General features: G+C 41.1%; 1 protein-coding gene across 1 annotated transcript in view; it reads left to right on the top strand.

Annotated features, from left to right (window-relative positions):
- The window catches only part of LANCL2 (LanC like glutathione S-transferase 2), a 50,370-nt gene that overhangs the window by 23,682 nt on the left and 12,736 nt on the right, over window positions 1-13,952 (top strand). The window contains exons 4-6 of the mRNA XM_069461924.1: window positions 496-643; window positions 2,086-2,232; window positions 8,866-9,048. Coding sequence (XP_069318025.1) covers window positions 496-643; window positions 2,086-2,232; window positions 8,866-9,048 — 478 coding nt within the window. The remainder of the gene's footprint in view (window positions 1-495; window positions 644-2,085; window positions 2,233-8,865; window positions 9,049-13,952) is intronic.

Genomic DNA, 13,952 nt, shown 5'->3' with positions numbered 1-13,952 from the left:
TAAGCTTTTATTAAACCTATTGGTTTATATTCTTCCTTGAAGAAGCAGAAATAAGGGCTCCCTCGTAGGGTCTGGTAGAGCATCTGGCACATGCTAGTAAATTAAATGTTTGTTGAAAGACAGAATCACAAGCTAATTCCCAAGCATTGGCTACATTTCAATGCCATTTTATTTATAATAGATTTTAAAGTGCTTTTCTTTAATTCCGGATTTTAAAATGAAAAATCTTCTATCTTTGGTTTAGAATAGATAAAAAAAAAAGTAGAAATTTTGAGCAGAACGATGTTTTATTTTTAATGTTGACATTCAAGAGAGGAATTAGTTACGCAGAGAAGTTTTTGTTATTTTCTAGGTGTTTGGTTATTTTTTAAAATCTCAGTTTTAAATTTACAAATGAATGGCAGGTAGTTCCTAAAGTGATGGGGTTACTTTGTGTTTCAGGAAGAGGTAATTTAGACATTCTCTGAGAAAACAAGAATTTTTCTTGTTGGTTAGACTTTTGCAGCTCCAGAGAGCCGTTGTCTGCCAAGAGTCAGAGCTTCCTGATGAGCTGCTGTACGGACGGGCAGGTTATCTGTACGCCCTCATGTACCTGAACACGGAGATCGGGCCAGGCACCGTGTGTGAGTCAGCTATTAGAGAGGTACGTGGGGTTGCTGCCAACCGTGGGCCTCCTCTCATCTCTGCCATTTCTGCTAGCATAGAGTTCTTTTAAGAGCTGGACTCTTGTTCTAGGTAGGAGTAATTTTTTAAAGCATCTCTTAAAAAGTAAACAACAGCCCTTTTTTTTTTTTTCTGGGAACATTAACAAAAAGTCTGTACTCTTCTTCATCCTTTATTCATTCAGCCATTTTTACTGGAACCAAACAACAGCAGCTTCAGAAAGTTAGAATGTGTATTTCTCTTTCATGAGATATCTGAACTGACTTGCAGTCCTGGCTGCTGTGACTGGGGACTGGCTGCTTCTGTACTGTCCTACCGTTTCCTGGGGGCACCCTGTCTGCCTGGCCAGAGCTCACTTAGCACCCCAGCCTGAGCAAGGCGGGAAGCAGGAGTGGAGGATAACTGCTTCCTTGTTAAGGGCTCCATCTACACATTGTCCACCTCACTTGTACTCATAGCCCATTGCCAGAACTTAGTCAAATGACCGTGTTCAGCTGTCTCTGGCCAGGAGGCCAGATGCCCAGCTAAAACTTGGAGTACTTTACCAAAAGGATGAGAAGAGAATGGAAGTGAGGAAACAATTAGTATCTTTGCCATGTAGTCATTCCAGGCATGATATTCTTTTGATCTAACTAAAATTCTCAGCCTCTCATAAATAAAGCCAGTTCCTCCAGCCTTTCCTGGAAGATGTGCTTGCCAGTCTTTGGGGGGGGAAAACATTGCAGGTACCAGGCAACTAAAAGTTCAGAACAGTTTTTATAGGAAATTTTTCCAGATTTGAGTAGCTTTTTCATATAAAGAACTCTTGATTTCTTAGTTAGACTTCTTATCTTTTTCTAGTCTGGCATTGTCTTCTGATTTCTCTCTGCCTGCATTTATTAATTTATAAAGTGAAGATAACTATGTTAGCTGCTAACTTTTTAAAGATTTTTAGATTAAGTAATCTTGGCCGGGCACGGTGGCTCACGCCTGTAATCCTAGCATTCTGGGAGCCCGAGGTGGGCGGATCGTTTGAGCTCAGGAGTTTGAGACCAGCCTGAGCAAGAGCGAGACCCCGTCTCTACTAAAAATAGAAAGAAATTATTTGGACAACTAAAAAAAAAAAAAAATATATATATATATAAAAAATTAGCCGGGCGTGGTGGCACATGCCTGTAGTCCCAGCTACTCGGGAGGCTGAGGCAGAAGGATTGCTTGAGCCCAAGAGTTTGAGGTTGCTGTGAGCTAGGCTGATGCCACGGTACTCTAGCCCAGGCAACAGAGTGAGACTCTGTCAAAAAAAAAAAAAAATAGATTAATCTCTCTCTTTTTCACACACACACACACACACACACACACACGTATAGGCATGTTGTTTGTGTTAATTAAACTAGAGCAGGATGCATGTAAGTTTTGTAGATTTAGCTGTCTTATTGTCTCCAGGTAGTAAATGCTATCATCGAATCGGGTAAGACTTTATCAAGAGAAGAAAGGAAAACTGAGCGCTGCCCCCTGTTGTACCAGTGGCACAGGAAGCAGTATGTCGGAGCAGCCCACGGCATGGCTGGAATCTACTATATGCTAATGCAGGTAAGTGAGTATACTCGGAAATACCAATACAGTGCAATATGTTAGATCAACTGGGAAGTGAAATTAGTAGTACAAACAGAGCAGGCTGAATTGAAGTAGTGATCCTACTTTGAATCGTGGATGCTTAAACTCCGCTCCGTAAACCACGAATAGCGAATTCATAAGAGTACATTCTACACATAGTTTTGTACCAGATTGGCTGTCTGTTGCCCACACTTTTCATCTGTCCTTGTCCTACTGCCGATTGAAGTAGGAGCTCTTTTAATGGGGGAAAATCTTTAGGGGTTTCAGACTAGGGCAAACTTTGTCTTATTCAGGAACCCCCAGCTTGCTATGAATTCCATATCTCATTTAAAAAGGGTGCTGTTATTCTGAACCATGTAGTAGACCTTGTGTCTGTGTTAGTCAGGGTTCTCCAGAGAGACAGAACCAACAGGCTATATTGGCTCATGTGATTGAGAGGCCGAGAGGCCCCAGGATCTGCCGTTTGCAGGCTTGAGACCCAGCAGAGCCGGTGCTGTGGCTCCAGGCCAGGCCGGGAGACCAGCGACCCAGCAGATCCCAGGAGAGCTGACAATGTAAATCGCGGTCCCAGGGCTGGAGAAGACCAATGTCGCTGTTCTGGCAGGCAAGCAGGCAGGAGCAGATTGCTTCTTCCTCTGCCTTCTATTCTGCTCAGGCCAGTGGGTTGGGTGGTTCCCACTTGCCTTGGGAAGGGCCATCTGCTTTACTGCACCCACCATTCAAATGCTCATCTCATCTGGAAACACCCTCACAAGACAGACCCAGAAATAATTTTTAATGTGGGTCCTCTGTGGCGCTGTCAAGTTGACACAGATGTAACCGTCACAGTGTATTCTGTGTGTTCTCTGTTTTCTCAGAAAAGTGTTTTAACAGTGTTTTCAGAAACCTTTTTGTTTTTTTCATAATGTGAGAACCACACCAGAGTGGTTTAGAGTGAGGTGCTTATGTATTAGGGGTTTCATTGGGAGAAATACAAATCATAAAATTTTCCACTCATCTGCTTTTCAAGTGAAGAACATGGAAACACTACTTAGTAACTCTTGGATTTAGAAATCTGTGTCGGTGTTTCCGAGAGGCGTCAAGCAGAGTGTGGCGTGCTGGCCCGGCCCTGCAGCGCAGCTCTGTGCAAGCAGGAGTTTCCACGGGGTGCTGCCATTTGGAAGACTCACAATAATTATATGCAAAAACTTTAAAAATATCGCTTAAACAGAACTCCACTTTCATGATGGCAGAATAAAGACAGTTCTCCTCTTGAAAATCATCTCAAAACAACTAGAAAAACAAAAAGCAGAAACGCAAATTCTTTGTTGAGAGTCAGAGACATTGGGAGCCCCAGACGACAAATATGTAAGCCGAGAGTCGGTGGAGAATGGCACACAGCCTGCCAGGATGGGAGGAGATTGTACCTGGTGCCTCAAAAGGAGGACGCCAGCAAGAAGCCAACCAGTTCGTCCCACAGAACCCTAGAACTGAGGAATTTAAAGTGGTGCATCCTGTAGAAGGCAGTACCAGATGTGTGTGCCTGTGGGCATGAGGTCTGGGCAGCAGGAGAGGCCTTCTTTGAACTGTCAGCTGAAGAATGGTGAGGTTCATAAATCTGGGGAGGAGAGCTTTATTTCTCTGCAGGTGCCCATCTTGCAGGCTGGGAAGCACAGCCTTGGGTGAAAACCAAGAGCAAGCACTTCCAGGGAAGGGTGGAGGGAACAGGAATTTATGCTGGGTGGGGTGGCCGAATACAGATACTTAATAAACTACAGGAGTCATGGATATTTATGCAAGAAGAAACACGCACATGCATAAGTGAGCTTCATGGTACTTCATGTGTTCTGTGTTCAAAAATTGGCGGCATTAGCATGATCTGAGGGTAGAGTTTTCAGTTCTCTGACACCAAAAGGTGAAGCCAAGGGCACGAAGGCCCTCTGTGTGTAGCCTCTGAAGACTGGCCAGGTGACTGCACGGTCAGTGGTCTGTCATCAGGGAGGAATGCTGCTCGGTTCTGTCCTGAAACCACAAAAGGGAGGGCTGCCCACAGGCTGGTGAAATCAGGATGGAGCATCTGTCCCGCTGGTTCTGTCCGGCCCTCAGGGAAGAGGGCCTGAGCTCGGTTGGTGAGGGAGGGTAGCTGAGGCGTGTCTCACCTCTCATCCTGTCCTGACCTGGCCTGGATCTCAGTCGTAAAGGTTTCTCTGGGGCCCCTTGGCCAGAGGGGATCTGTTCAGTCGATTGGGAGGCTTAGCATTTTATTTTTATTTCCCAGAAGGAGCAGCTGGACCTCTGTTAGTGTGCCCACCCAGCACAGTGAAGTGCCTGTTCCTCCCCTTAACTCCTGCTGGAGATGAAAGGAACTGGGTCCGGAGGAGGGATTGGACCCGCACCTGACTCAGGAGGAGAGTTGCAGGGAAGCGCAGCGCTAGTGGTCGGGGCTCCTCATGGTGAGCGGTGAGGCCGTCCTGCTGCCCCGCCGGCTCACGCACCACCGCCTCTCTCACCGCAGTGGGTTTGAAGAAGCAGCTGGCTCAGATAAAAGTTTTCTAGACATAAGCATTTGAAAGTCCCCATTTAAAAAGTTAGCCTGTGATGATTAATTCTGTGTGTCAACTTGGCTGAGCCACAGTGCCCAGGCATGTGGTCAGACATTAGTGTGGATATTACTGTGAGGGTATTTTTGAATGAGATTTACATTTAAGTTGGTGGACTTTGAGCAAGGAAGAGTGTCCTCCATGAAGGGGGTGCTCCTCATCCGTCTGTGCGAGGCATGAATGGAACAAAAGGCTGGCCCCCCTGCCCCCTGCAGGAGGTGCTCTCCAGCTGGCTGCCTTTGGACTTGAACACAGCGCTCTCTGGAGTCTTCGGCCTGCTGGCTACCCCAGTCAGATTTTGGGCACCTCAAGCCTATGCAGCCAATTCTTTAGAGAAGATGTTGTTCTATATATATAGACATACATCCTATTGGTTCTGTTTCTTTGAAGAACCCTAACCGATACACCATCCAGTCATTCTAAAGTGATTTCTAATGTTTGACAAGCCCCTCTTGTGCACAGTTTATGCAGTGAGCTTTGTACTACTACAAAAGGCAAAAAGTCCCAAACTCTATAAAGTAATTTTAAGAGGTTTATTCTGAGCTGAACATGAGTGACTGTCGGCCGGGGGGTCATACCCAAGACCTGAGTGAGTGGTCCCCAGGCTTCCAGGTTACAATTTGGTTTTATATTAATGCATTTTTGGGAGACAGGACTCACAGGTAAAATCATAAATCAGTACATGGAAGGTATACATTGGTTTGGCCCGAAAAGGTGGGACATCTCAAAGTAAGAGTAAGGGGGCTTACAGGTTATGGGTGGGTTCAAAGATTCTTTGATTTGTAATTGGCTAAAGAAATAAAGCTTTATCTGAAGGCCTGGAATGTTTTAAGATAAGAAGGTCTGTTAAACAGAGACAAGTCACAATATACATACTCAAGTGGGATCTGTTAAATAAATTGATGGCCTACAGGTGTTATTTAACCTTTGCCTGGCATGGCCGTAGGTCCTGTTGATAATTCGGTATCTTACTGTCATAAAGTCTGTTTTGTCAGTTTTATGGTCTCTGTTTAGTTAAAGCTGGTTAGTTTTATCGAAACTCCAAAAGGAAGGGTGTATAACAGGCATGGCCAAACCTCCTTCCCTTTAGGGCCAGAAACTTCAGTTTTAAGGCTGGGGTCCCCTTGGCCACAATGGGGTCTGTTTAGTTAGCAGGGAGGGTTAGGATTTTATTTTTAGTTTATACTACCTGATGTGTAAGTATAGACTAGCAGCCAAAGACTTTCCAGACATTTGAGAAAAGCCTCCAACTTGAAAGAGACCTAAACAAGTAGAAAAAAAAAAATCGACAAAGAGAAAACAGATTATCTAGGAAGAGAAAGAAAACTTTAAAGACACCATAACTAATAATTAATATCCTCAGGAAAATAAGAGCAGCTATTATGTCCAAGAAACATTTGAGAGAACAAGAAAGAGCTCTTGAAAATTAAAAATATGATAGATAAATTTTTTTTAAATTTATGAACATGTTTGGAAATAAAAGTTGAATATCTTAGAAAGCAGACAGAAATAGGGAATGGGAGAGGAAAATATAAGAAAATAAGAAGATTAATCCAGGAGGCCCAACATCTGATTAATAGGAGATCTAGGAAGGGAGAACACAAAATGGTAGGGAGGAAATTTGAAGAAAAATAATAATATGTTTTAGAACTGAGGGACATGAGTTGCTATATTGAAAAGACCCACCAAGTTCCTGCACAATGAATGGAATAAAACCAACCCCACATCGCACCCATCCCTGTGAAAGGGTAAGATGAGGGAGAAAGAGACAACGCTTAAAACTTCAGGAAGGAGGAAGCGGGCTGTGTGTGTACAAAGGTTGGGAACCAGAATGGCATTGTGCTTTGCAACAGTTCTATTGAAGATGAAAGATTAATGGAAGTGCCTTCCAAGTTTTGAGTAAAAATGACTTCCAACATTGAGTTCTTCCCAGAAAATCAATTAAATGTAGGGCAGAACAAACACTATTTTAAACATTTAATCTCAAAAGTTTAATTCCTCTGCACCCCATCTCAGGAAGCTTCTAGAGTGTGGCACCTGCCAAGGCAAGGGGTCACAGTAAGAAAGAGGAAGGGCAGGTCCAGGAGCAAGGGGCCTTGTGCCAGGAGAGGGGATGGCGTCCCCAGGCAAGAAGCCGGCAGGTGGAAATCCCAGGACAGCAGTGTCACAGAGGACCTAGAAAGCGGTTGATTACGATTGGAGTAAGAGAATGGAGACATACCTCCATGAGAAAAAAAAATCACGGTAGATTTGACACAGTGGAAAATTATATTGAGAGACTTTTTATGGAGCTGTTGGTGGCTGTTAAAAAGCTTAGGTAGTGGTTCAGAAAAAACTAAGCAAATGAAAATGTGAGAAAGTTGCAAACTCCTTGAAAAACTAATTAGGAATAAAAGAATATATGTAATTTTGTATATTTCTTGTTTGAGCAGCAAACAATATTTATATAGTCTGGTCTATAAACAGAGTAAAGGTGGATAAAAATGGTGATCAGAACGAAGTTCTCTTAGGAAGATTAGGGGAGGGAAAGTGTCCTCATGGGCCACAGAGGAAGCCAGAGGTGACATCTAAAATTAGTAAGTCAGGACACAGTCACTCACGGGTTTTATAGAAGTGTGGAGGTAATATGAAGAAACAGCTGGAGAAAGGTGGGGGTGGGGACTGCACTGTGTCCTGGGAGGGAACACTGCCTGCTGGTCTTCTTTGAAAAGCTTTTTTAACATTTTTTTGACTTTTTAAACTGTAAATATATTATCTGTATAAAAGTATTTTTTAAACTTACGTTTAGCCTTTTGGAAATACAATCCATGACCTATAGTTTTTAAAAAAGCCTAAAACATTTTCTAAGTATGTGTCAGGAAAAACAAAGATTATCTAATAAGTAACTGTGTTTCAAAATGTTAAAATAGATTTACTTCAGTGAAGTTTAGAAGCATTGATGCTCCTTGTCTCTTTGTGTTTAACAAAATTAACTTTTTTTTAAAGAAATGAGGTTTTAATTTTATTTTTCAGGCAATATCTATGTTGTGGATTTATTTTATAGGAGGAATCCATGTTGTGGGTTTTCTTTAACTGTAATAGAATAATAAGAATTTTGAACCATACTGGTTTTCATTTCACAGTTAAAACATCTGTCGCTAAAACCAAATGAAAGTTGAATCAATGGCCAGAGACAGGTCCTCTGCTCCGGACTGGGCCAGCGGCGCAGATTTGGGTGGGCTGCTGACAGGTCCCACTAAAGGCGTCCATTAGCCCGGCCTCGCCCTTCCATTGTCACCACCAGGTTGTTCATGGGAATCTGTGCAATTACTTGAGACCCCTTGAACGTTTTTCTTTAAGTCCCTTTTAAAGACAATGCTTCACAATTAGTAAACATTTTCCAAGTGTATTTTTGGTCTTAGTTCCTGTAGTAAAACTTTAACACAAATTCAATATAAATTGTAATAGGTAACGTTTAATGAGTGCCTTCAGTAAGTATGCGCTGTCATTACGCACAGATTCCTGGGACGGGGGAAGCAGGCCTGCTTGCCTCCTTTCCTCCTCATCAGCACCTTGGCAGTAAGTACTATGATTACCCTATTTCAGAGGTTAAATAATTTGCAAAGCCAGTTAAGTAGATTGGGGAGAAGTGAGTACTTGGCTTTTTAGGAGGCAAGATCCATATGGTAGGAAACCGGGGACGAGTGTTTAAGCAGAGCAAAACAACAAAACAAAATCCCTAGAGTCCTAGGTTCACCTGAGATTCAGTCTCGCCTCCCTTGCTGCTCTATAGGGTGACAGTCCTGTTCAGCAAAGAAAAAATGAAATGTGTTCAATACATTATAATACTAATAGATTTTAGAAAGATTTCAAAAAGAATTGTAACAGAAAAGGTCTGCCTAAGTCTTAAATAACCAGATAATTCAATCAATTCTAATTGTATATGTTCTTCAGTGTTCCATGTAAATGGTGCTTTATTATATTAGCTACAAAACAATAGTGGAAAAAAAAACAGAAAAAATAAGCAAAATGTATTTTTGTTTATTTAAAGCCAGCAGCAAAAGTGGACCATGAAACCTTGACAGAAATGGTGAAACCCAGTATTGATTATGTGCGCCACAAAAGATTCCGATCTGGGAATTATCCGTCCTCATTAAGCAATGAAACCGACCGCTTGGTGCACTGGTGCCATGGTGCGCCAGGCGTCATCCACATGCTCATGCAGGCGTATAAGGTGAGTGCTTCCCTTCATGCCACAGGCACCCGCTGTGCAGAAATCCAGGTGTCACCACCCGTTTCCAGTTTGATTTTGGTAAGCCCATTGGATTACACACTATAAACCTTCTAGCATTATTGTGTTTACAAAATACATAGAGAGTCTGTTTCATTGTTCATCACCACTGCGGTTAGTGCTGCAAGTATATGTGTGTGTGTTTTAACAGGGTTCTATTATGTGGAAAAGAAAACCTAGACCAGTGGTCCCCAACCTTTTTGGCACCAGGGACTAGTTTCATGGAAGACAGTTTTTCCACAGACTGAGGAGGAGGGAGGTTGAGGGGGGTATGGGAGGTGAGGCCCAGTCCCTAACAGGCCGCTGACCAGTACCAGTGTGTGGCCGGAGGATTGGGGACTGCAGGCCTAGATGATAGGATAGTGGCGATTTTCATTCTAGTGAGTATGTGTATCCAGGAATGTGGGCACAGTATTGTAACCAAAGTGGTTTTTGTTTGTGTTCACATCATTTTATTTTCTTGCTTGAATAAGCCTTTATTGTTGGATTATTATTAATTATTATTATTATCTGAGAGTTTTTAAATTTGAGTTTAAAATTGTTATTCACGAGAGATAGGTGTGGTGTGGTGCTCAAATTCTTATACATCTGGGGTACTATAGGAAGATAGACAGTACCTTCACTGATTACTTCTAATAAGCTCTAAATATATTTGGGTACAATATTAAGAATGCTATTGACTCTGTTCTGGACTGAGATTTATGATGTAAGTTGAAAGCAAACAATGCTTCTTTTATAATTTTATTTTTCGTTTAATACATCTTTATTTATAGTAGTTTTCTGGGGATTATTGTTCATATATTAATAAAGGCACATACCTGTAACATAATGATTGCTCTATTTAACACAGTATTTTGGCAAGGTCACCTAGCTTTGGATAGATAGATGAGATTAACAGAGGAGAACTTACATTTCTACCTGAAAATAACAGAAGAACTGACACCTGAGTCAATTTTATTTTTTCTTTATTACTAACTATAATAAATTATTTAGAAAAATTATAGGGAATTATCTCTCTCATGATTTAGGCTAATTTCTTAGAATTTTTAGTCTTCCTACAGCAATACCAAAAATATTCAAATAACATAAAAGTTAGCACTTAAGCAAATAACTCAGAAAAGTTATGATGTTTGGTGAGATCGAAGCACAATGAAATATACACTTTGAAAGTCAGAAGACCTTAATGATTCATCTTCTTAACAATACCCCAGCTTTTAAATTAGAATATAATCTTGTTCAAATCACTGCCTCCCCATGTTTAGAGTATTGGAGCAATTGTAACTTCAGTGTTACAAAGGTAAGTGTACAGTATTACAAATGCCCAACAGTAGTGTGTGAGCATAATATTAACAGTACAAACAGAGACCCTTTGATATTCAAAACAAGTGTATAAGTGCTAAAATTCGAAAGCTTCTATTTGTCAAACTCCTTTGCTCCTTTTGCTCTAAAGAGCATCATAAGGCAGCTGGTGACTCTCATTGGGGGGTGGGGGAGCCTTTGCTGTTGGGCTGCTCTCCCAGTCTACTGCAACGGAGCCCTGGGGACAGCAGGGAGCTCCAGGACCCAGGGCCTCCTGGGAGCCCTTCGTTGGGGCAGTTCATTTCCATCATCGCTGTTGACAGTGGCCACCATGGTTCGCACCCCTGCTGGTCACCCAGGGAGCAAGCCCAGCCCTGCTCCGCTGCTGACAGGCCAGCTGCCCCCTGCAGGGCCTCTGCACAGAACGCCACTGGACACCTCTCCCTGCCCTGCTGATGCCAAAACAGACATTTCTCCATCGCACCAAAGATGTCAAGATCCCATACTTAGTCATTACACTTAATTGTGTCCTCTGCTAAAATTCTCAAACATGAGGAAGGGACAGGAACAGCAGAGTCTTCTCGGGGCAGGAAGACATCCATGGTAACTTGAAAAAGCATATTGTATATTTCAAAATAGCTAGAAGATTTGAAATGTTCCCAGCACAAAGAAATGACAAATGTTTAAGGTGATGGACATCCTAAATACCCTAATTTGATCATTACACATTGTATGCATGTGTCAATATATCATGTTCCCCATAAATGTGTATAATTTTTATGTATCAACAAAAAAATTGAAAAAAAAGGAAAAGTAGATATAATATACTTTTACAGTGGAAAATAAAAATGTATTTTGTTCATAGTGTGAACTACAGAAAATAAATATGGACTAACCCTGCCTGCCTGGTGGGGCTACACAAACCATGAGACGTGCCTTCTTCGCGTCTGTCTGTCAGCGAGTGGGCCATGGGGTCTGTGCGCACCCAGGCGAGGCGGGGGCTGACGCTATAGACACAGCCCTAGGCTGTATCTTCTCTTAAGTTATAGTTAAATTAAGAGGGTCTACATTCATTAAAGCTGTCTCTTAAAATTAGGTAGTAAATGTTTAAATTTTATGTAATAACAAGTTTTAAAATTTCTCATCCCCATAAGTTCTTCAGGTATATTTATAAAGCCATAAAATATTAATATCCTTCATAAATAAAACTGTAAGTTGAGTCCAGATTTACAAAATTTGTTTTCCCTTTCTGTAGATGCTAATCATGTTTTAGTATTTTCTGTGTTGAACATACATCATTTGCTAATTTAAAATTATGTGGTATTTTAGATCAGTGGTCCCCAACCTTTTTGGCACCAGGGACTGGTTTCATGGAAGACAATTTTTCCACGGACTGGAGTTGGGGGGGGGGGATGGTTTCAGGATGATTCGAGCACATCACATGTATTGTGCATTTTATTATTATTACATTGTAATATATAATGAAATAATTATACAACTCACCATAATGCAGAATCAGTGGGAGCCCCGAGCTTGTTTTCCGGAAGCTAATGCAGCCACTGACGTGACAGGAGGTGGAGCTCAGGCGTGATGTGAGCCGTGGGAGTGCCGTAAACACAGAGGGAGCGTTGCTCGCTCTCCTGCTGTGTGGCCTGGTTCCTAACAGGCCACAGACGGGTACTGGGCCATACCGCGGGGGTAGGGGACCAAAGTTTTAGATGTTTTTTGGGAAAAAAAGTCAAGGTTTTAACACTATTCTATACTGTATTAGGAATTTTATTAATTGTAAATGATTTCCTAACAAATTACGTTTGTGGACCCAGTAACTGGGAGCTATTTTCATGAGTAGTTAGAATCAGCTCTTTATTATCTGACAGCAAATTATATGGGTAAAGGCAGAACCTTCTAACCACACCTTTTGAGCCCTAGGGCGTTAGCAATTTGAGTTGGTTCAGCCACTGTAAACAAATGCCAACACTGGGTAAATAAAATTAAATTTGGAAAGGTAAATAGTGTCCAACAAAACCATATAAAAGTCATACCAGAATGTTATCAGTGTAATCCGTAGATTGTACTCTAAGTGGGGAGCAGCCACGCCATCCCACTCCGGCGCGGCTGCTCCGGAAGCCCAGAGCAGAACTGCGTCAGACGTGCTCCCTGCTGGCTGCCTGTTGTGTGGACTTCAGAAGATGCTTTCATATAAATTGTGTTCCAAAAGCTCATTTGCAAGTTGGTTATTTAAAACAGGGAATGTCTTTCTAGGGGTGAGTATCAGAATCACATGAAGAGATTTTTTTCAAACTGTACTTTTTTTCCTTCTTCAAGATTCTGATACCTTCCTAATTTTAAGCGTCATTTAAATAAATATAGCAGAGTTATCTGTTTTTCATTTGTGTCCAGGTTTTGACTATTATGAAGAAGCTGCTGGGAACATTCTTTCAGGTCTTCTGTAAACTTACATTTTCGTTCTTTTGTGTTAATAGCCAAGAGTGGAGTTACTGGAGCATAGGGTAGGTGTGTGTTTAGTTTAGTTTTGACAAACTGCCAGACCTTTTCCCAAAGTGGTCGTACCATTTTACATTCTGCCAGCAATGTAAGAGAGTTCTAGTTGTTCCACATCTTTGCCACACTTGATGTTGAAGGTCTTTTTAATGTCAGTTATTCTGGTGTGTATTTCACTGTGGTTTTAATTTCTGTATTCCTGATTGATCACTGACATTGAGTAGCGTTGCTGGTCTCATAACTCATTTCTGTGTCTTCCTTTGCTGAGTGCCTCTTCGTATCTTTTACCCACATTGTTTTATTCTTTTTTTGTCTCTTTGTTATTATTTTTAAGAATTCTTCATATGTTCTGCTTAAAGTCCTTTTGTCAGATATATATTTTACAAATAATTTCTCCCAGTTTGTAGTTTACTTAAGCATATCCTTATGGTAGCCTTTGATTAACAGAGTTCTTAGTTGTAATAAATTCCATTTTTTCCCGTGTTTTCTCTTATGATAATTACTTTCTGTTTCTTATCTAAGAAATCTTACCTAACCCTAGGTTATACAGATAATATTCTCCAAAAAAGCTTTATAGTTTCAGATTTTACATTTAGGTCTATGATCTATCTCAAATTGTTTTGCATATTGTAAGGAATGAGTTTCTTTTAAACCATAAGGATATCTGATTGTTCCCATACCATTTGTTGAAAAGACTTTTATTTTCCCCCTTTAATTGATTTGGTGCCTTTATCAGAAACCAAATGACCTAATAAGCATGGGTCTATTTCTGGATTCTATTCTGTTACTTTGGCCTGTTTATCTGTATGTTGTATGTATCTATATGTCTACTACCATGTTGTTTTGCTTACTCTAGGTTTATTGTTAAGTTTTGAAGTCAGGTAGTTTAAGACCTCCAACTTTGTTCTTTTTCAGAATCACTTTGAATATTGTAGGTCCTTTGCATTCCCATATAAATTTTAGAATCTGTTTGTCAGCTTCTAAAAATGAAGCCTATTAGGGTTATGAATGAGAGTATATTGAATCTATAGATCAATTTGGGTAGA

Source organism: Eulemur rufifrons, chromosome 29 (genome assembly GCF_041146395.1).
Source record: "Eulemur rufifrons isolate Redbay chromosome 29, OSU_ERuf_1, whole genome shotgun sequence".
Classification (NCBI taxonomy): Eukaryota; Metazoa; Chordata; class Mammalia; order Primates; family Lemuridae; genus Eulemur; species Eulemur rufifrons.
Note: the sequence above shows the minus strand (reverse complement) of the source record. Positions and strands in the feature narration are given on the sequence as shown.